The following is a 20,467-nucleotide window of genomic DNA, read 5'->3' as shown; positions in this document are numbered from 1 at the left end:
CCCAATATACACAACGCAATCAAACACGATTTAATTATAAAAATTGTTTATTGTTACGCAATAAATACAAAACGTGCCCCATAAACAAGTTATTTAACTGGTTTCATTTGCCATAAACCGTCGTTTAAATAATGGCAGTTTTCAACTCCTATTCCTTTATTAATTTTTGCTCTGAAATATTTTCGTCAGCTTTGAACCAAAACTATTAAAAACTTACATGTCGTCAGTTGATAATGTTGTTTTGCCAATGGCCAAAGCATGTTGTTTACCTTCGGCCATAATGGCCTAATTTTTATTTAATTAATTATTAATTTATTGATCAATATTTTACTTACCACGACTGTATCTTTGGGAACGTCGGTCATTTTTGCCCCAGGTGACGTGAGACCGGGACACATGATATTGGCCCCACTTAATACAAACCTAATAGCCCCCTTATCAACTTGTAGCATTGGCAGGAAAAACGGATCTGTGACACTTTTAATTACTTTTAAAATTACAAAATGAGACAAAACGTACATTTATGAAGTAGTCGTAATGTTGGCATCCACTGGCCCTCCCTATGCCTGAAAAAAAGAAGCTCGCCAGCTGAATTCACAATAATTTCTACATGGTCATGGCTAAAAATAAAATTAGTAAAAACCGCTACTTCGCCAAACAAAATTGCACCATTTGACTATCCGTAAAGCATCTTTCTTCGGTAAAATATTGTCGATAAAACCTTCCAAATGGGGGTAACAATCTACAAGTTTCGACCGTATCCCTTTCTGAACTGAAGATTTTAACTGCAAAACACCGGAAATGCTTTCCTTCTCATCAAATCTGTAAGAATTGATTTTAGCACGGTATATTAAGAGAAATGTGCGAAGAAATACTTTTTGAACATATTTTCCGAAAGCAAGGCAATTTTTAGGTTAGGTTAGTTCAAACTGTCAACACCGTGGCAGCACCAGCGCCCAAAAGCTTTGCCCAGAAAGGACTCTTCAAAATTTAAATCTTATCAATTTATTAAAACAATAGCAAAATTGCTTTTTTTACCTTTTAGTGATTGCAAACTGATAACAAGGCAACTATTTCTGATTTCTGTTGTGCAAGTTAAACCCTTGTAATTATCAAGACAAGAGCTTTTTTATTTGTGAATTATTTAGAACTGCACTTATTTTTATTGTAAGTGATGTGAAGGAGTGGGGAAGAAATAGAGATTTAAAATTTACGTCGATAGCAAAATACCACCGAATAGTTTATTAACACAATCATATTCACAAGGACATGATTTTATAATTTATGTGAAACATTGACTAATCTAAGTGTATTGGGAATTTAACTATTTCTCCATAACAAAATACTTGAGAAAAAAATAATAGGACATTCAATTACATAAACAGAGAACACATTGTTATAAAAGTATATATTATAGTTTGAAAAGCTCATGAAATATTAATTTATCAACACAGTCAAGAGTGGTAAGTGCGGGTACAGAACCACGTCACATTCAATTTAGGTGGCAATCATGCAATAGGTATATAAACTTACAGATCTAAATCACTTTTCCTATTATTCAATTAATCAATTAAAATTATGTTATAAAAAACATCACGCACACAAACAAACAATTCCAACTTGAAGTTGTTCGGCGCGAAAAAAACAAAAAGACATTATTTTCATCGAGGCTTAACGACATTTTACCGACTACAAAACCATTGTCGACACCAAAAACAAAGTAAATACAGGACTAGAGTCCCTGTGTGTATTTAATAACTTAAATTAGATTTAACTTTTCCTAAACGACGGGCGTCTAATCCTCGCCCTCTTCCTCCTCAGATTCGGCCTCCTGCAGCCACGTGAGCCACTGATTCACCTATCGAAAAAACATTGTAAAAATTGTAGAAAACTTCTAAAAAATCCACACACAAAGACAAAATATTAACATCTAACAGCAAAAACGCTGAATTATGTTCCATTTTAAAGATATAGTAAAAATTTACTTTCAGAAGAATAACACTGTACAGGCTGTTCAGCTCAGCTGCCATCTTCTGTAGCTGTACTAGTTATTAGTAAAGTTGGACTTTTGACATTTTGTCAAATTTTGTTTTATTCACATTCTAGGACCTATTTTAGGAAAATATTTTTGATTATACAGAGTGTCCTAAAAAAGTATGATACCACAATAATATTTTTTTAATGACATGTTATTACTTTTTGTGCTCATTGAGATACCTTTTAGTTTCTTATGTCCCTAAAAGATATTTCAAATCGGTTCAGAGATTACTGATTACTGATAAAAAAAACAAAATCGGTTTTACATCTTAAAAATTAATCAAAAATAAGAACACTGCTTTTTTTATAAGATTATTAGTAGGTACGGGTTGAACAAAGATTGCATTACTACAGGGTGTTTACAATTTGTTTCCAAACGTTTTAATATTTGGAAATAAATTGTAAACACTGTAGTAATTCAAATCAATAAAACTTAAATAAGAAGTTTGTAAGACCTTGTTAAACAGGTAGCTGCTAGTCATAACGTCAACAAAAAAGCACTACTAAGGTACAAAATTGTTTTTTTTTAATTACTCTCTTTAATAGTAATTCTTGCACCGAGTTCAAAAAACCTTTAGGGACATGTAAGAAACTAAAAAATATCTAGGATAAGCACAAAAAAATTAGCATGCCATTACAGTTATTAATAATATGAGAGCGAAAACACAATCTTAAAGTTCAAGAACTGTCGTTATGCAACGAGCGTATGCGAGTATTCAATTTTTTTTTGTTGAAACACTTTAATTTAAACCACGTTGCTATGGGAAGCGTGTTTTAAAATCGTGTTTATAATCTAGGATTCAGACATTAAAGAGAAGGCTTAAAATGTTACCAAAAAAAAAATACTACTACGATGTCATACTTCTATTGAGACACTGTATAATCAAAAATATTTTCCTGAAATGTGCCTTACAGTATAAATAACGTCTACAAAACATCAAAACTCCAACTTTAATAATAACTGAGTTAAAAAAAATGAACAAACCTGGAACAAGGCTTGTCCTTTGCCAGGGTAGGCGTCAGTGACGTCCTCTTTCCAGTTCAAGAAGGCCTCCTCATCGACAATCTCCAAATCGTAGAGGGCCATGAACCACCTAAGCAGTTGCCCTTTCGGGAAGTTCAACGAATACAAGTGCACCTGCAAAGAGTACACTGCAACGAGTTGAAGATGAAGCTTCTCTCTTAGAAACGCGTGCAAAATCGGCTGGTAACGCTCCAGCATACTCTTCTCCTTCTCTGCAACGGCTTTATCATCACCACTTGCGGCCGCTTCTTGCGTTATGTACTTCAAAAGAACGGTCATAAGTGCGTTAATAAAACCCGGATCGTTGAAATTGGCCGGATCTAGATTCTCTTTGATCCATTTGTAGTACGACTGTGGATTCGGATCGACGTTTAGCTGTCTGGCTAATTCAGCTTGGATGCGCAACAATGGATATAAAAATGTCAAATCGCGCTCTTCCAAAATCTCCGAAAGACGTTCTTTAGTCTTGTCGCTTTCGGGCAACTGAGTCAAGAGGTTAACTTTGCTCTTATTAAACAATTCGGTGAGTTCGGGTTTGCCACGTTTCTGGTGTAAATGTTGCAATACGACGAGGAAAAGCGGATAATGAGCACCATTATCAGTCAACGATGCCACCTCCGATAGCAAAGTCAGATGTTCAGAAATCGCAACTGAGAAGAGATAAGCTATAGCGTTTGTGGTTTTCTCGATTTCGTTTTCTCGTTCGTCTAGAATGTTACATAATGACTTGAAGGTGTCTTGAAGGGTGTTAGTATTGACGGCGTTCTCTTCTTTCAAATTACTCAGTAATTTGATCAGCTTCTCTTGTTCCACATCTGGGAAAAATGATAATAAATCAAATTTCGCTTCGTAATTGTTTTGATTTGAGACCTACCCGACTTATCTACAGCGATCGACAAACCGTGTAACATTACATCCTTGGCGAACTTATCGGGGACTTTATGTTCTTTATACAAATTGACGGCTTGTTTGAGGTCGATGTCACCTTTCCAATACTCGTCCAAAAGCGAGCCAAACCTCTTCAAAACTTCATCCTTTGTTGGACCCTAGTTTTTACACCACTCATTTTAATGTTCGTCAAAATAAACAAACTAATAAAAAAAAATACCGGCACTGAACGATTAACCCGTGACCAAAGTGCAAAAAATATTTGTTATGATGAGTGAACAATAAAATTTAAACTATTTGCGTCACAGCAAATTACCTCGAACATAATATTTTACATTTATTCCAAACAAACAAACACTACGATATATCATGTAACAAAGTCGTTAAAATGAAAAAATGCACATTAAATGTTTTTAATTTGAAAAATACGACTTAAATGAAATTTTTAACCCATTTTAAAACAGAAATAAAAGTCAAAATACCAACATTTTTTATTTCATTCTCTCCGCTATGTCGAAACAGTAATTGAAGAGTCTAGTTCTAAAATGTTCAATCTTCAACTTGATTAACTCTCACATTTTACAAAGTTTTTTTTTATTTAAATACAGGCTGTACACATATTGGTGCATCAGTTCTCTGGTATGTTATAGGAAGCGTTTCAGGAAACCTCTAAATAATGAAATAAAAAATCAATCGTCATTATTAACGAATTTATCAACACTGAACAATTTGGTAAAATTGGTACCATTGTTAGTATTACTTCACTGTACTTACTACCTTTATTTTAAATGTTGTAGTGTAATTAAATTATTGTAACTAGATTTTTTTTACTATGTTGCAAGATCATTTTAACTCTCTGGACATAAAAATCAAAATTTTTAAAATTTGAAAATGTTGGTTAGTATAAATAATTTTCGGTTTCGTTGACGCCCGAGGAAAAGTACATGAGTTTAGTCTCTTTCTTGATTCTATCACCGATTAAAGATAAAATAAAAAAATCTCCACTTTACTACGAATACTAAATACCGCTAAGAGTAAAAGGAATTTTTTTTGTTAATTTTCTAGAGTTTGTTGGAACATGTGCTATACCGTACTGAACAGCTTATGCGCCAATTTGTATACACTCTGTAAATGGTTGCGTAAACAGTTAATTCAAAGTTCAAAAAGAGTTCTTTTTGCAAAAATTATTGGCAAAACGTGTTTGGAGATTGCTGTTTGAATTATATGTGATGAAGATTTGAAAAATGTGAATGGTCTATTTTTCTCTACGTAATTCATATTTTTAACTACAAATAGAAGACGTCACAACACAATATTTTTTGTTTTATTCTTCCCACTATGTCAAAACAGTAGTTTCAAAGTGTTCAATCTTCAGATTGATTAACTTTATAGAAAACATCTCACGTTTTAGCACAGTTTTTTTTTTGAAAATCTAAATATATGGTCGAGTTAATAGTTAAAGTTCAAAAATAGTTTTTTTTGTAAAAATTATTGGCAAATTGTATTTAGAGATTGCTCTGTTTGAAAGTTTGAAATTAAATGTCGTTCATTGCTTCAAAACTGCTTTAGCAGAACATCAGTGTAAACAAATTGTATTAAAAAAATAAGTTCAACCTTCAAAAACAAATCGTGTCCACTTTTACATTTTCAAGTTCACCTTAAACATTAAATGCCTCGTCAAGATAAAGAAAGGAGAATGTAAAAAATGAATTAAAATGAAATTTTAACAATAAAATTTTTGTCGAAATAAGAAATGATTTAAAAAAAAACACCCAATTAATTTATCTGAAGGTTTTTTTCTGTACGTTAATTAGGTTGATTTGTAGTTGATTGAAAATTCTGTCAAAATTGTTTTCATTATAAACTTACCTTCCTCTGGATTGTATAATTCTAAACAGTAAGAATATTAAACAGCACAAAATTCTGAAAACTTCTTCCATAAACATCAGCTTTTTAATGTTTCACAAAGCCGAATATTTTAAAATTTTGCCAATTAGAACGCAAACAATGATTTGGTTGTTTTGATGATTAAGTTAATTATTTCCACAAGAATAAACTCCGTGTTTAAAACTTAATGTGAGCGTGATATAAGATTTTTTTTAAATCAATAAATAATATTAAAGAAGTGCATTCAATGAGTGAAAAAATAGGCAGAAATGTTTGCAGAAACCTACCTTATCCTTCTTTGACTGTTTTGGCTTCTCAGAGCTTACTTGTTTGATGGGCAATGGTTCTTTGTGTAGAGTAACCGGCGGTTGTTTCATACTCTGAGTATACGACGGCTCTATACTTCTGCTATTCATCATGTTGTTTGTTTTAACAGACGCTTTATTGAAAAGCATGGTCGTAGGTCTGAGTTCCACGTCTTCGATTTCTTCTTTTGGCATAATGAAGTTCTTCTTGAAACGTGGGGCGATTTCTTTGTTGCTTTCTGCGAGTGTTGAATGAAATAAAATAGTTATTTCTAAGCAATGTGATACTAACGGTTGTTATATTGCGAATTGGCATTGTTCTGGTTGTGCTTATACTGTCCACGTTGGTTGGTGTTGTAGTTGTTGTAACCGCCGCTGCGTTGGTTGTTGTGTCCTCGGAATCCTCCGTCTCTTTGATTTCCGAATCCGTTGGTGCCGAACGTGTTGGTTGGTATTAAGTTCGGCGATGAAGTGGTTAAATTCATGCTCATGATCATATCGTCGATGCCACTTCTGGTCTTCATCGGATGTCGGAACAATTCCGAGAGGTTCGATCTATCAGAGTCTCTATCATGATTGTTTCGATCCCTTCTGAATCCCGGTCGATCGTCGTCGGCCGGTCTGATCTGATTGATGGGCATGGGGCCTTCCACAACCGTTGCCTTTCTGGGCACCCACCCATTGTGTCTCAAGTCGATCGTGTCTTTCAACATGAAACGAATCCTGGGCTGCAAATCCGTGTTTGCCGCTAGTAGTTTCATACGATCGAAGTACTGCTCCATGAGTTTCTGTCCCTTGTCCGTGTCCAAGATGCGCCCGCATGTGCGCATGATTTGACACAAACACTCCAAGTCTTCGGAAGGATCGTCGCCGCGGCGCACCAGTAACTCCTGGATGCACCGGTGGAGGATACCCTCGGACAGTATTTCCAATTTGCCGAGTTCGCCGATGAATTTGATATTGCCAAGCATTTTGCGCTTGGCCACCTGACGACGCTCCTCATCTTCGTCGTTTAAGCCGGAACTGATTGATTCCAAAGCCGCCGCGCGGTTGTCGAACTCTAACTTGCACTTGTTGAGCAGAAGGACGCGGAAGGTGCACGTGCTACCGTCGGACTCGAAATTCGGAGCTTCCTCTGACAGGCGCTTGCACAGCTGCGCGTACATAGACGAGTACTTCGGCTCGTCGAGGGCCTTGTCAAAGATGAGCAGGATGACGCCCTGTAACAATCACAACACACACATTTATGACTTCGGCCAAAACTAAACCAAAAAAATCAAAAGATAAAAAGCTTAACAACTACCCAAAAGTTGGAATAAATAAAAATGTAGGAATTTCAATGAGTAGATAACGCAGTCCACCTTTTTCAAACTCGTTATCAGAAAACCTTCTTTAACATAAATAAATGAATAGTTGTTCCTGTATAAAATAAAAAGTAAGATAGTAAGTAAAAGTAAGATTTTCTCCAGAAAATCTAATATTGATCGAAGAACTGAATAAACGGATCATTAAAAAAATTGAAATATCAGAAATAAAAGGTGTTTATTATCATTTTCGTAACTCAAGTGAAAGTAATGACTCATGAAGGAAGAACTTGCCCCTTTGCGCTAGGTCCGAGCCAGAAGGATTTTGAAAGACCAAATAATACATAAGATGTTTAGCGAAAATTTTAAAAAAATCAACAACAAAAAATATGCAAAAATAAAAACCATGCACAGGAACAATAAGTTTAAAAACGTTAAAATCACCGAAGATTGTCAGGAATGACGTTATTTTTCAGCAGTTAACCACGTTTTATTATTTAGCCAAAATTTCGTAAAAAAGTATCTAAAAAGAAACCCGGTGGATTGAAACGAAAATAGTATTTTTCTCGTTTTTCGATTCTTATTACACTTTAAAAAAAAATGAGCTGAAAATCAATCCTGTCCACAGAAACTACTACTTTGTCAAATTCGTCAAAAATAAGCCTAAGAAATATCGAATTCAGTCCAAAAGTCTTTAATATAAAAACTCAATTATTCCGTAGAAAAAATAATGTAAGAAACGTTAAAATGAATAAAAAAAGTCTAATTTTTACTGTTATCAACCTTTAAAAAATACCAAATCATTATTGTCCTCACACAAAAAAATTGTGATGCCAAATAACTAATAGTATATTAAAAACAAGATAAGTCTTAAAGCATAAATTCTGTTTCAAAAACGAGTGGCGTTAGCCATGAGTTTTTTGAAAGTGTGAGTGCTTCACGGTCTTATAAAACGAGTTTTTTTTAATAATTTGCCCACGTTTTGCCGTTTTTAAACAAAGATTTTTACTCTAGTTGATTTTGCGACGCTTGGTATTTTTAAAGTAAAAAATTGATTTAAAATTGTTTTATCCAAATTCTAATAAAACACGATGATAATGAAGGTAATTTTATATGTAATTATATGAAATCAATATGTATTCAAATCATAAAATTTATTAAAAATGTCTAAACGTCGGTCATAATTATTTATCACTACGTTTTTTAGGTGGGGAATTTTCCTGCATGTAATAATAATTATTATTCTAACGTCAATACATAACAAGATTGAAAATAACACTAAACAAAAACACTAAATTGTAAAATACTTATAATTATAATAATAATAAATACTACCTCTGAAATGTGGAATTTATTTTTATACCAACTTAGGGTACAGTTTTAAAATTTTAATTTATTTCCAAAATTATGTAATAAATAAATAATTCTAAACGATAGATATCATTAACACTTCTAATTTTTGCGGAAAAATAATCTTATTATTGTTCTTATTTTAATACAAGTGTTCTTGCTAATCTGTTCGTTCGCTAAGTTTTCCATCCTGCTGGAAAAATGTTTGTATACGTTGGATCTTATTATATCCAACTCTGTCAAGAAATATTTACGTTTAGTAACCTAATGTTTTAATTTACTAAATCTAAAAACTTTTTTAGAAACAGTAAATAGTCAAACACTCAAGGTAAAACTTGTCGGGTCACTGCCCCACTACAGAACTTTATGAATGTTTACAAAATATTGTTAAAGCTCACATTTTTTCATTATTAAAATCGTAAAGAAGGGCGTACTGCCGTACAAATATAAAATTAGACAAAACTTTTCAGGAAAGTTATTGACATTAGTAGATTGTTTAAGCCCCCAAAAATTACGTTTAACGAAAAAATCTTAAAACTTCTGTCATAAATTTGATAAAACTGATTTATTAACTCATCGGAATGAGATTGATAATGATTAGGATTTTAACGTTGTGTTGCGCATCGATCAAAAAACGTTAATAATAAAGTGTCAGGATATACCAATTCTTACCTAAGAATTAATTCCTTTATAATGCATTGTAAAATGTAAATCAGTTCTAATTTGACCACCGAATAAACATGTTGTTAATAGCACATTGTTTTAATTTTGGCAAGTGTTATTATATAAATTTGTATCTTTTTTAATAGTCATATATTCAAATTATCAATTGTGGTTGTGTCAGGTGATGGCTGCCAGCCCTCGCCCTCAAAAATATGTATGACAATTGACTATAAACGACGACGTTTGAGGTATTTCTGTACCTGACAGCGAAAACAGGCTAAGTTCAAAATGCTCAAAATTCAAAACTAAAATTATTATTTTGAAACCAATATCACAATTTTAACATTTATGAGCGGTTATTTTGTCATGGAATTTTTCTTGTAAGTAAATCTAGCAGGATAATAAAGAGATATGTAATTTTATTCGATTAATAATTAATGAAAAATTTTATTAATACGCCCTAAACATATAAAGTTTTTTTTTTAATATGCAAAGAGCATAAATTAACACCGAGAGGTACATTAATGTTTAATGCGTTAAAATTTTAATATTTTTAAACAACTTAATTATATTTATTAAGTAAGAAGGTTAATTGTCTTCCGGAAAATCTTCAGCATTTTGAACATAAGACAGATTTCTGTAATAGTCCTGATAATCCTCTGGTATCCATTTAAGCTGTGTTTTGCTTTAGCTACTCATGAGTTTGCCTTCATTTCTAAGTTAGAGGAGTGATTGAGACTTTAAAGATTTTCTTAGTTTTCTTCTAAAATTGACATAATTACAATTTTAAAATATATGTTCCTATCTCTGTTTTTCTTAACTGAAACTAAACAGCTTCTGATAATTTAAAATTAAATTTGCTTCCATCTTCACTTTTTTCTCTTGCAACACAAGGTTAAATAAATAAATAAATAAATGCTACGAAAGTGCAAAAAATCATTACAAATAAAAAACTACAATTATTTTTCAATAGTCACTAAGTTTTATTTATAAAACTTGATACTTTGTCGCTCTAACATTACCCTAGACTTTGCAAGATTGTATTGATTATTTCAAATAGAAAGTGTGTGAAATGTTTACTTTTAATTATTATTTATTTTTAGAAAAAACTGAACTTAGTCTGTTGTCGCTCTCAGGTACAGATTCGATGGTCAATGTTACCAACTTAATTTTGTTGTAACCTTGGCGAAAAAAATTTAGTGGCGAGGTGTGTTGATGTTTGTGGCGTGGACTTGCCTTTAGGATGACGCTCGAGGAGAGCTCGATGCGGAGGAGGTCATCACTCAGCTTCTGGAACTTCTCCGGAGTGAGCTTGTTGAGGATGCCGCGCACTTTGCGGAAGACGAGGTCGTTACGGGACTCGGGGGTGAGCGCATCTTGACGTCGCAATGTCGATGGAGGGACCCAGCGTCGCTTCACGGGGGGAACAGCGTCCTTCCCCGAATTACGAGCTTGTGGCCCCGTCTGCCTGGGGCTCTCCGTCGTGGTGGTGATCGGGCGCGCCTCGAAAACTCTCGCTTCGCACCAGGTGAAATCACTAAGGCAATACGGCCTCCGCTGCCTGTGTGCACAAAACACAAATCATTAAGCACCTGGCCATTGCACAAAGACGCCAGGTCAAAGACCCGGACCGCCGCCAGAAGGGGGGATGCACTGATCTTCAAGGTCCTTGCCACATACCAAGGATGTCTCGCACCACGGCAGGTGGCCGTTGCGGACAAAGGACCTCAACCCCAAGGCAATGACCAAAACCAGACAATCACCCAGCTCGGGCATGGCCGAATTCAAGCCCGAAATGCCGCAATTTACGCCAATTTCCACTTATTTATCGACTATACATGACGCATTGCATTGTTCGGGAAGAAAAAACCTCCGTCCTCTAACTCAACGCTTTCGCGAATTTTACGACCGTAAAACTACGCCAAAAACTACTTACCAAGTTAAAACTATTCAAAAACTAACTAATATAACAACTCTAACTAAAGTAGCTTCGGATAAATGCTAGAAAATCACAAGAAAATCACTTACTGGCCGTAGCTTGTTGTTTGTGAGGACACTGACTGTCGTATGAGATCGGTAAGTTTCGACGTTCAAGAGAATGGAACTTTTACCGAGAATTTTTAGTAAAACCACTCAATATTTAACCCACACACCACGTAAAAATCGCCAACAATTAAAGAAACACTTTTGGTTCACTTTATTCTTTACTTTAAAGCTACTTTAAATATTGACAGACAAAAAACTTTCCGAATTGACAATAATGAAAGTTGAATTTAGTGCTAAGCAGGGCTACCATGCGCCGAAACCCCCTAGATCACCAATCGATTTCCTTCCTTCCACGAAATTCGAATTAATCATTCAAAATTCCGGCTACTTCATTATCGCTAAAAATAGCTTGTAAACATCAAATATTTTGTTGCTTTTTCTCTGAGACGTAGCTAACAAGTCACACCTAAATATGCAATCCGATTTTTAGAATTAAAATGACTTGCATTTTGCGAATTAGATCATCGGAGAAAATACATTTTTAAAAAATGTCGGTGTCCCAAAAAATCTTTAAATATTGGATTTCGCTGCCAAACACTTAAACTTTTATTACAAGTATTTACCGTAATTTCTGTTGTTTCTGTGCTTATGAAACGATTGATAGGACTGTTGTACATTGAAACCACTTTTTTATTCTAAATGTTTATTAAAAATCGTAACACAAATAAAAAGAGAATAATATTTTGTACAACAGACCGTGCTAGATACTTGCCTAAAATCTAAAAACCTAACTCATACTCTTAATAGCTATTCTAAAAAATAACAAACACTAGGATCATGTCATTACTAAATCAATCGATTGTGGTTTCTTTGCCCCCGCTGACGATGCTACTGGCCGTATCATCGTCGAAATGCTCCCCTGCGGTTAATTTTCTAGCGGCAATTTCCTGGGCTTCCCTGAAACAATTTTTTAATACAAGCTTGGACTAATTAAACTCTACCTTTTCTTGGCCTCGTAATTCAACGCATCTTGTTCCTCTTCGTCCTTTTCCTGTTGTCGTTTCTCGAAAAATCTATACGCGATATAAACGAATAAAAGGACGAGTGGGATAATAACAGCTAGGACGATACCGGAGGCGATACCAGCCTGGCGTTGCGAATATTCTTGTTGTCCTGAGAGAGAAAATGTTTGCAAACTTATCGATAATTAAGCGAGAGAAGGCGGATAAATAAAGCCATAGTAAATGATCCATTCCACACATAGGAAAGGAGCCGTCATTTATACCAATCTTACAGTTTTCTCCCAACATGTGAAATAGACCGTTTACTATTCTTCAACGTTGTGTTTTACAAGTTTATTTAAAAAATTGTACAGTTATGAATATGAAATAGCACAGCATATTCCACATGCTAGGGACTAAACATCGGTTATTACGCTGCTCTGACTGCTCATTCGGTTCTTTTTCACCGGCAGTGTGTAATCATCGGAGTTGTAAGTGAACCGATCCAAGTTCGGATTTGACTGAAACTTGACCAAGTCAGGTTTACTGAAGGGCTGGGTGTAAATGATCGAAGTCGGGCTTGTTGGTTTACTGTCGGGTTCAAATTCGTTGGGGTCCCACGGCTTTTCCTCAAACTCTGTCTCCGGCAACCCTTCCAAGGGCTCATGAGTACGGTAAACCTTATCATAACTTCGCCTCTTTTTGCCTAAACTGCTAGTACTCGAGCGGTCACTCGGAACGGGACTACGGAGCGAAGACCCATCATCCGACATCGGACTCAACGGTCGTGAGCTTTTAACAGCATTGTATTGCCACGAACTTTTGTCGTTCGCAAGTCGTTTGAACAAACTGAACGCGCAAAACGCGATTATTAGTAATATTGGTATAATGACGGCTAGTACTATGCCCCCGGTTATGGCCGCCTTTCTCGACGAATACTCCTGATGGCCTAATCACCAATTGAGAAACGTAACAATTATTTTGCACACTTACGTAAACACTCGGTGTAGCCATATTCCGGTATGTTCCACTCGCCGGTTGACAAACACTCCCGTCTCTGATCCCCGACCAAAATAAAGTCCTGGCTGCACTCAAAAGTGACTTTGGTGCCTGGCACAAACAGGAACGTGTCCTTGCGTCCAAAACGAGGCGTTTCCAGGACGCCACAAGACACAATATTGTCGCGATTCGTCTCTTTAAGTTCCTTAATGGAAGCTTTGTAGTTGGCCGAAAAGTGGGCAACATCCCTGTTGTAAGTCATGGCATAGTCGTACAAGCACTCGTAGTTTGTTGCAGTGCATAAATCGTAAGCCCTGCTACGGTACTCGGAGCGATTTTCGGGGATTAATTCTTCTATGGACATTCTGAACTCGGGGACGAACGTTTTGTTGTTGTAAGATGAGGCAGTTTTTCCGTGCTCTCGGAAGAAAAGAGCGGCGCCTTTCTGGTCATCTCCCACATCATCCAACATCCATTTCATACCAAAGTCGGTGTAAACGCTCGACATGTCGTTCAAATTAGTCACAACCCCTTTCTTGTCACCGTTAGGGAGCGTAAAATCGTCCATGATATCGAAGCTCCAATTGCCGAAAAGACCGCGCGTTTGGTTCTGTTACAATTTTTTAGTAACCTAAATAATACAAAAAAACATACTTACGATAAATGACCACGGGAGGTAAACCCGCGCCGTCAAATACCCGTTATTTTCGACAACTTCAAGACCCGCCCCTGAATCAAACATCACGATAACTTCCGACTGGTTGAAAATATAAGTCGGGGTGTAAACTGTAACTCCGGGGAAGTGTTGGAATTTGAGTGAAGGCCTATCGAAGTAAATCCTCCTCCTATCGGCGATCACATCAAGCCGATACCTCCACCTAGCCTCTTGTGGCCGTCTCCTGATCTCAATAATCGTGGTACTATTGCCTCTAGCCACCACCGAAGTCAACTGCGTGGCCCTTACTTCGCCATAGGCATTCATGGGCATTTGCTCGAACCTGGCTTGGATTTCCAAGCGATTTCGCACACTTTCCGACTTGACCAAAACAAATTCGCCTTTTCCGTTGAAGGTGTAAGGGAGATCGTCGAATGTGAGGATGTGGGGGTCACCGTAAACACCGGCAACAGCCGGGGCTTGGTAAGCTACGCAATCTTGGGTTGGACGTCTTTCAAATCGGAGGGTTTCACAACCAACGGCGGTTTCCTCTTGCCACAAGCAGCAGACGAAGCGAGGGATCATGTCGTTGTACCATTGGGATAAAGTCGGGACTTTGGTCGATTCGTACCAAGGGAGGTAGCCAAGGTTGTGGCTACGGCGCGGGTAGGAGCCCCATTTCTGGTCGTAGGATAACATCAAGTAGTGGTTTTTGTCGTAGCAGCATTGCTGTTCCGCTCCTTGCAACCTGAATTAAACGCATTACTTCAGTATCGTTTCTTAATTTAACGTATCGCTGTTCGTATTAATTTTTAAAATGGAGTGCGTTACAAATTAGTTTCCGTGTTGTTAAATTTGTAGAAAAGAAGAAAGAAGAGCTTTATTTTTGTATATTTTTTTATAAAACCAAGTCTTTATTTTTACCAATTTAATTGGAGCAGTCAGTAGAGGCGAGGGTTTTGTGAAGAGTCGGTTGTTAGCCGCCACCTGCTAGCTCATAGCCTGTCTGAGACATGTTAAATAGTCACCGATTTTAATTCCTTATAAAGGTAAAACTGGGTAAACACGTGCGGACAGTCGTATAAAAGAGACCAAAAATTGCAATTTTAGCTTAATATAAAAGTGTTTTTGCGTCGTTATTTTGCTCTGTCAACCCGCTAAAGACTCTAAAAATTTTGCGCCCGGTGATTCAACCGACATGAATTGTACGGTTTATCAATTTAAATTCTCTCCCTAAAATGATGACTTACAAAATATTTAAAATTTGTCCGTACGTTCTCGGACTTTGTACGTGAACTGGTATGCAAAAAAATAACATTTTTCCTTCTGATAACATTTTTTAACTTATTTAACACTATTTAAAAATTCTCAAAACGTCCATGCGCCACTATGTCAATTATGTTTAAGAAAAAAATTAATTGCTAATACACCACAAAGTGGCTCTCAACAGATGGCAAAATAAATAATTTATAATTAAAGTAAATATATTCTAAATAAAAAGTAAGTAAAAATAAATATATATATTCTAAGTATAATATATTTTTTATACTTATCCGAACTTCGCTAAGATTTTCGGCAAAGAAAACTAAGTAAGAGTCTGCCAAACGAAGTTTTTAAGGAATACGTCGCATATTTCAGAGCTTTATAAATAGAAAAAATATCTCGGATAATTTCCGAGTCGTTTTCAGTTCTTTTATCTTTCTATCAGCTCAAATAGTTTTTTTATATTATGTATATGTATACATACGCTTTAAATGGATTAAATGAGTGTACATGCAAAAACAAAACACAGCAAATACTGAACTTTGAGAAATAAAAAACCGTTATAGCAAAAAATTGAAAGTACTTCAGTACATTTAATTGTTCACATTCGTAATATTTTTATTTGAAGGATTTCTTTGCAGACCAGTGATTTTAAGTTTTTAACTTTTAGTTCCCTAGATTCTCATAAATGCGAAAAACTATGAAGTAATAGATAGTATTTAATTACATAAGATCGAGACAATTTGTAATAAATGAAAATACTACATATAACTTCAAGGGTAAAATATCAAATAACACCCCACTATGTGATTTACTGGACTTAAAAATTCTAGCGAACTTAGATTTTTGTTTGAATTACCTCTAGTTTATTAGACTTTGCAAATTCAAGCAAACTATAATTTTTAGTTCGATTTCTTTAGTTTACTGTATTTCTGGCAAATTCTGACTTGCCGATTACTTTTTTTTTGTTAAAATTATTCATTTTATTAGACATAGAAACTTTAGCAGCAAATCTACTTATGATAAGTTTTATTAGATTTACGAATATGTCTTTAACAACTTCAAATAATTCAGCGATTATTTAATTGATCAAATTCAAACTATTTCATAACTGATGTTGCCTATTTTTGTTGATTTTATGAGAATTTTTTTTAGTTTTCTATTTATGAGATTTTAGTTAGTTGAAATCCTTTTTATTGACTTTTGACTTAGTTAAGTTCTATTAACTTAATGTTGTTGGACTTAAAATTTAGTTTCTAGTTTTTATTCATAATTCTTTGGATTATTTCTTTATTAGTTTTATGGTGGATCTGGATTTAATTCGATTATTAATTATTGTTTATAACTGAAGTCTATTATTTTGACTGCATAAATAAATTTCGCTAAAAACATATCGTTAGAGAACCTACTTCAAAATAAATTCAATTCGTCACAATTTCTGAACATTTTCACTTTTAACTATACATAAGAATACGTAAAAAAGTAATTCGTAATTTTTTCAAAAATAGGAATACGTACGAGGGTGAGCCCGTTTTGACGCAGTGCACGGCTTGTCGGTGGAAGTAGCACTTGGGATTGGCATCTTTGTCGCAGTCAAAATCTGGCATAAAGCGCCCCTTGTCCGCTAAGGCCTGTTGCAAAGTGCACGGACACTGCGGCAGTTCGCTGGCAAAATTCTTCAAATATCTGTCGTCTTTGAGCCAATTATCGCAGAGATACTTGGGCCAGTTTGTGCCATATTTGCGCTCCCACTGCGGCCCGAAGTACCAGCCTAAAGGTATCGGGCGGCTCCATATCAGAGGGGTTATCTTGACCTCGCCTTGTCCGTTCTTGTTGGTCACCGGAATGGACTCAGTCAAGTTGATTTGAATGAAACCAAATTGTATATCAATCAATTTCTCATTGTTGCGGTTCTTGTACGTTGACGGGATAATCTTGTACGACCCCGTGTTTTGCACATTCTCGGCCAAATCGGTAATGTAGAGGAAGTCAGGTCGGACGCTCGTCTCCCGGTACCCCCAAAGCGAAATTCGGATGTTGGCGTTTTCGTTCGTTGTTAAATTCTGCTTTTCCCAAGTGAAGCCAATCTCGGCCGGCGATTTCTCGTTGTAGCTCATGTCGTCGAAGAAGATTTTTTGAGTGGCAGTTGCCGGGGTTTCTATTATTTGTAAAATCAAAACTTGCGACAAACCAACTAAAATTTTTACTTACCAACATAATATTTCCCCTTCCATTTGTATGTTCCGGGTCCAATCGCGATCTCAAGCTTGACATATCCTTCGACCAAAAGTGGCGGTTGGATGCAAATCGCCCGATTGCTGCTGACCACAACGCCGTAAACTTCGTCAGCAGTGTCAAATTTGCAAATAATCTGGTCGGTTGGTTTAAAACACGGGCCTGTGATGTTAACAATGGTGCCGCCGAGCATGTTTCCGCTTTCTGGTGCGAAAAACAGGTCTAAGTTAGCACCGTCGATGTCCTTATTGCAACTTCCAAGGTAAATGTTTTCGTCGATTCGGAAATAGTGGCGCCCTTTTTTTTCATTACCGAAACCAGTCCCAGTCAGGTCTCGAATGACCGAATTTTGACTGTATGGCACGTATTGGTACGATCGAGTACCGTTTCCTGCGTTAAAGCCCACATATGCGGGAATACCGCCCTCACCATTGATGGTGTCACCACCGGCTTCAGTATGACTGGTCCAGTCAAGGTTCAAGTAATTAAACATGGCATAGGTGTAGACTTCATCAGTGGCCAAAACCAGCTGGAAGGTGTTGGTTTTGTACAGCGCGTTGGCGAACCCTCCAGCAAAAGAAACGTTCTTCCAAGTGGCAATAATGGCGTGTTTAGGGTTGAAGTTATCAGCCCCAATAACACCCTCTCGGATATCCCACTTCAAGCGTTCCCTAATCTCAACGCCCATCTGGTCGTTCCGTTCCCTCAAATCCCGTTCAAGCCGGAAGTAAACGCCGGGCATTCTCTGGTCGATATCCTCAACTCGCAAATTGCCAATCCGGCATTTGCTGTAAAAAATCCCAATGAAAGCCGGATCGTTCTTTTTCGGCCAGTCTTTCACCGGGAATACCAAAGGATAGGTTTCGTAATTTTGGGGCGGGTCACTGAATTCCAGATAACCGTTTAGAGAGACTCGAGTGTAGTTGTATCTAAAGCCGAAGAAGGGCAACTGGAAGTTGAGATTTTTGTGTACTTGGGGGGTTGATGTCTGGATGGCTTTTTGATAATCTCCTTCGTTATCAGCATTGCCACCGCGGTCATAGTAAGGGTACATGAAGTGTTCCCGGATTTCTTTAAGGCGGGCTTCCGTGATGACGTAAGGGGGCCCGGCGCGACCTCTCTGACTGTCTTCCTGAGGGGCGTAGCGCGAGGTCATTGGGTCTACAAAAAATTGAATCATCAATTCCTTAAATCACTCCTCGCTGTTTTCGCCCTATTATTAGTCACTAAACAAATAAAGATAAAACAAGTCGAGTGTAATAAAATTTTGATCGAAATATTGCGACGTGTTGTTCAACGAATTCTTTTATCAGATATGATCGATAAAATGTTGAGATTTTTTTCCACCGTGTTACGAGCAATTTTTTGACCATTTTAACAACTCAATGTCTTAGGGAAAAAAGCAAAAAACATTAATCAAGAATTTTTGGTAAATTGGAACAAGACAAAAGCTGTAGATAAAAAACAAAAATTGAGATTCAAACGGAACGACAAAAAAAAAACGAAAATAATAAGAAACTGATACACTTGAAGAAAAGTATAGAAGGATTTACGAAAATAAAGCGAAGAGAACCGCCCTAAAGATGGCGGTGATTAAGCCGATAAGCTGATAAGCCATGAACAAAGCAGCTAACTAACCGTAATTGTCGCCATAATCAAACATATATTTTCCGTTAGGCCCTTTGCGCAAAACTACATCTGGCGATTCAAAAACTTCAACCGCATCGTCAGAAGTATCTAATTTGGTGGTGTTATTAGGGACTGATTTTTCTACAATATTAACACAGTTAGTAACAATTGTCTACATGTTTTTCCCTGGCTTACCTCTTTCGTTTTCCGGTTGATCCGGTCTGTCGTCGTTTCCACCCTGATTCGGATTTTCGTCCACTTGATTAACCAGCGGTGGTTGGGGATCATTTTTTGATAAAATTTCTACATCGCTGGTGTTTATTTCTTGAGCTTGGTTGTATGCACTTAGTAGAAGAATCACCAACACACACTTTGTCAACATTTTCGTAGACGGCAGATGCCGATTTTCGAGTTTTAGAAAAAAAGCATGTACGAGAGAAAATTCGAATCTTTTCTGTTACAGGTGCTCGGACTATCTGATTCATCTAATGTTTCATTTTTATCATTATGACTGATAAGAAAGATACAGGCAACGGCGATGAGGCATTTGTGTAATTCATCGATTAATTTAGACAATTTTGCAATGGATTATCGGACCGATTAGTCACTTAATAAGACTGGGAAAGAACTATTTGAGACAACTTCGAGGCTTTGCACCTGTTAACAATGTACATATTTAATGTTTTAAGTCAACAAAAAATGTAATTGAATCTGGGGCTTTGACACAGTTTGATAAAGCTTTTCAAACAATGCGTGATCTGAGAAGAATTTAATAAAAAATAGGTATAAGTGATCATTTTGGTTTTTCATACTGCAAGACGATTTGATCATTTCAATCAAATAATTCTAGCAAAAGAAACATACGAGGAATAGCAATAAAGGAAATAATGCGCAATCACTAAATTCGTAGAAGTAAACATTTACCAAAATGTTTCGAAACAATAGATAACAGTGATAGGAGTGACTAAAAAATATTTCTCTCTCTGATAACACCTTAAAAGGTTTTTCCTGATGTATATATGTAGATCTATGAATCGGTACTTTCTTGCGTTACTTTATTTAGGTACTTAATTCAAGCTAAGCATATTCTCATTAGTGGTAATCCTATAAAATATTCCATCGGATTCGACGCCGCATTACTGCTCTAGAAGTCAATAAATTCGTTGTATTTTATCTTGTTTTATTTGGACCTTGAATAATACCTCCATTTTTCGGAGCGCCTACATTAATTCATTAATCCA

At 36.1% G+C, this 20,467-nt stretch overlaps 3 protein-coding genes across 5 annotated transcripts; all 3 read right to left on the bottom strand.

The window, feature by feature from the left end:
* Window positions 1–29: 29 nt before the first annotated feature.
* MCTS1 (Malignant T cell amplified sequence 1) lies at window positions 30–1,017 on the bottom strand. The gene is made up of 6 exons (XM_964810.4): window positions 876–1,017; window positions 670–822; window positions 520–620; window positions 336–469; window positions 218–285; window positions 30–171 (listed from the first exon to the last, which is right to left on the bottom strand). The coding sequence occupies exons 1-6, from the start codon at window positions 884–886 to the stop codon at window positions 90–92; spliced, it is 549 nt and encodes a 182-aa protein (XP_969903.1). The 5' UTR covers window positions 887–1,017; the 3' UTR covers window positions 30–89.
* Window positions 1,018–1,202: 185 nt separating this feature from the next.
* NAT1 lies at window positions 1,203–11,688 on the bottom strand. The gene is made up of 7 exons (XM_008194570.3): window positions 11,487–11,688; window positions 10,695–11,019; window positions 6,434–7,361; window positions 6,124–6,380; window positions 3,936–4,107; window positions 3,023–3,876; window positions 1,203–1,858 (listed from the first exon to the last, which is right to left on the bottom strand). Exons 3-7 carry the CDS (start codon window positions 7,305–7,307, stop codon window positions 1,796–1,798), a joined length of 2,220 nt encoding a protein of 739 aa, XP_008192792.2. The 5' UTR covers window positions 7,308–7,361; window positions 10,695–11,019; window positions 11,487–11,688; the 3' UTR covers window positions 1,203–1,795.
* A 476-nt stretch (window positions 11,689–12,164) lies between these two features.
* mesh lies at window positions 12,165–19,743 on the bottom strand. Of its 3 annotated transcripts, XM_964607.4 has the most exons (8): window positions 19,422–19,737; window positions 19,236–19,367; window positions 17,574–18,758; window positions 16,881–17,520; window positions 14,103–14,847; window positions 13,439–14,054; window positions 12,446–12,617; window positions 12,165–12,401 (listed from the first exon to the last, which is right to left on the bottom strand). In XM_964607.4, the coding sequence occupies exons 1-8, from the start codon at window positions 19,606–19,608 to the stop codon at window positions 12,296–12,298; spliced, it is 3,783 nt and encodes a 1,260-aa protein (XP_969700.1). In that variant the 5' UTR covers window positions 19,609–19,737; the 3' UTR covers window positions 12,165–12,295. The 3 variants fall into 3 exon arrangements, with proteins under 3 accessions (XP_969700.1, XP_008192790.2, XP_008192791.2); XM_008194568.3 differs by lacking the exons at window positions 12,165–12,401; window positions 12,446–12,617 and adding an exon at window positions 12,785–13,394 and having other exon boundaries at window positions 19,422–19,741; XM_008194569.3 differs by lacking the exons at window positions 12,165–12,401; window positions 12,446–12,617; window positions 19,236–19,367 and adding an exon at window positions 12,785–13,394 and having other exon boundaries at window positions 19,422–19,743.
* Window positions 19,744–20,467: the final 724 nt, after the last annotated feature.

Source organism: Tribolium castaneum, chromosome 9 (assembly GCF_031307605.1).
Source record: "Tribolium castaneum strain GA2 chromosome 9, icTriCast1.1, whole genome shotgun sequence".
NCBI classification, from domain to species: Eukaryota; Metazoa; Arthropoda; class Insecta; order Coleoptera; family Tenebrionidae; genus Tribolium; species Tribolium castaneum.
Note: the sequence above shows the minus strand (reverse complement) of the source record. Positions and strands in the feature narration are given on the sequence as shown.

Coding starts and splice junctions, on each gene's coding strand:
- MCTS1 (XM_964810.4), bottom strand. Junction 286..335: donor TTCCCAAAGATACAGTCGTG/GTAAGTAAAATA, acceptor AATAAAAATTAG/GCCATTATGGCCGAAGGTAA. Junction 172..217: donor ACATTATCAACTGACGACAT/GTAAGTTTTTAA, acceptor AAAATATTTCAG/AGCAAAAATTAATAAAGGAA.
- NAT1 (XM_008194570.3), bottom strand. CDS start 7,307: ATGTACGCGCAGCTGTGCAAGCGCCTGTCAGAGGAAGCTCCGAATTTC. Junction 3,877..3,935: donor GATCGCTGTAGATAAGTCGG/GTAGGTCTCAAA, acceptor CATTTTTCCCAG/ATGTGGAACAAGAGAAGCTG. Junction 1,859..3,022: donor AAGGACAAGCCTTGTTCCAG/GTTTGTTCATTT, acceptor TTTTTTCGATAG/GTGAATCAGTGGCTCACGTG.
- mesh (XM_008194568.3), bottom strand. CDS start 19,608: ATGTTGACAAAGTGTGTGTTGGTGATTCTTCTACTAAGTGCATACAAC. Junction 14,848..16,880: donor GTCAAAACGGGCTCACCCTC/GTACGTATTCCT, acceptor CGTTTAATTCAG/GTTGCAAGGAGCGGAACAGC. Junction 13,395..13,438: donor TGGCTACACCGAGTGTTTAC/GTAAGTGTGCAA, acceptor ATTGGTGATTAG/GCCATCAGGAGTATTCGTCG.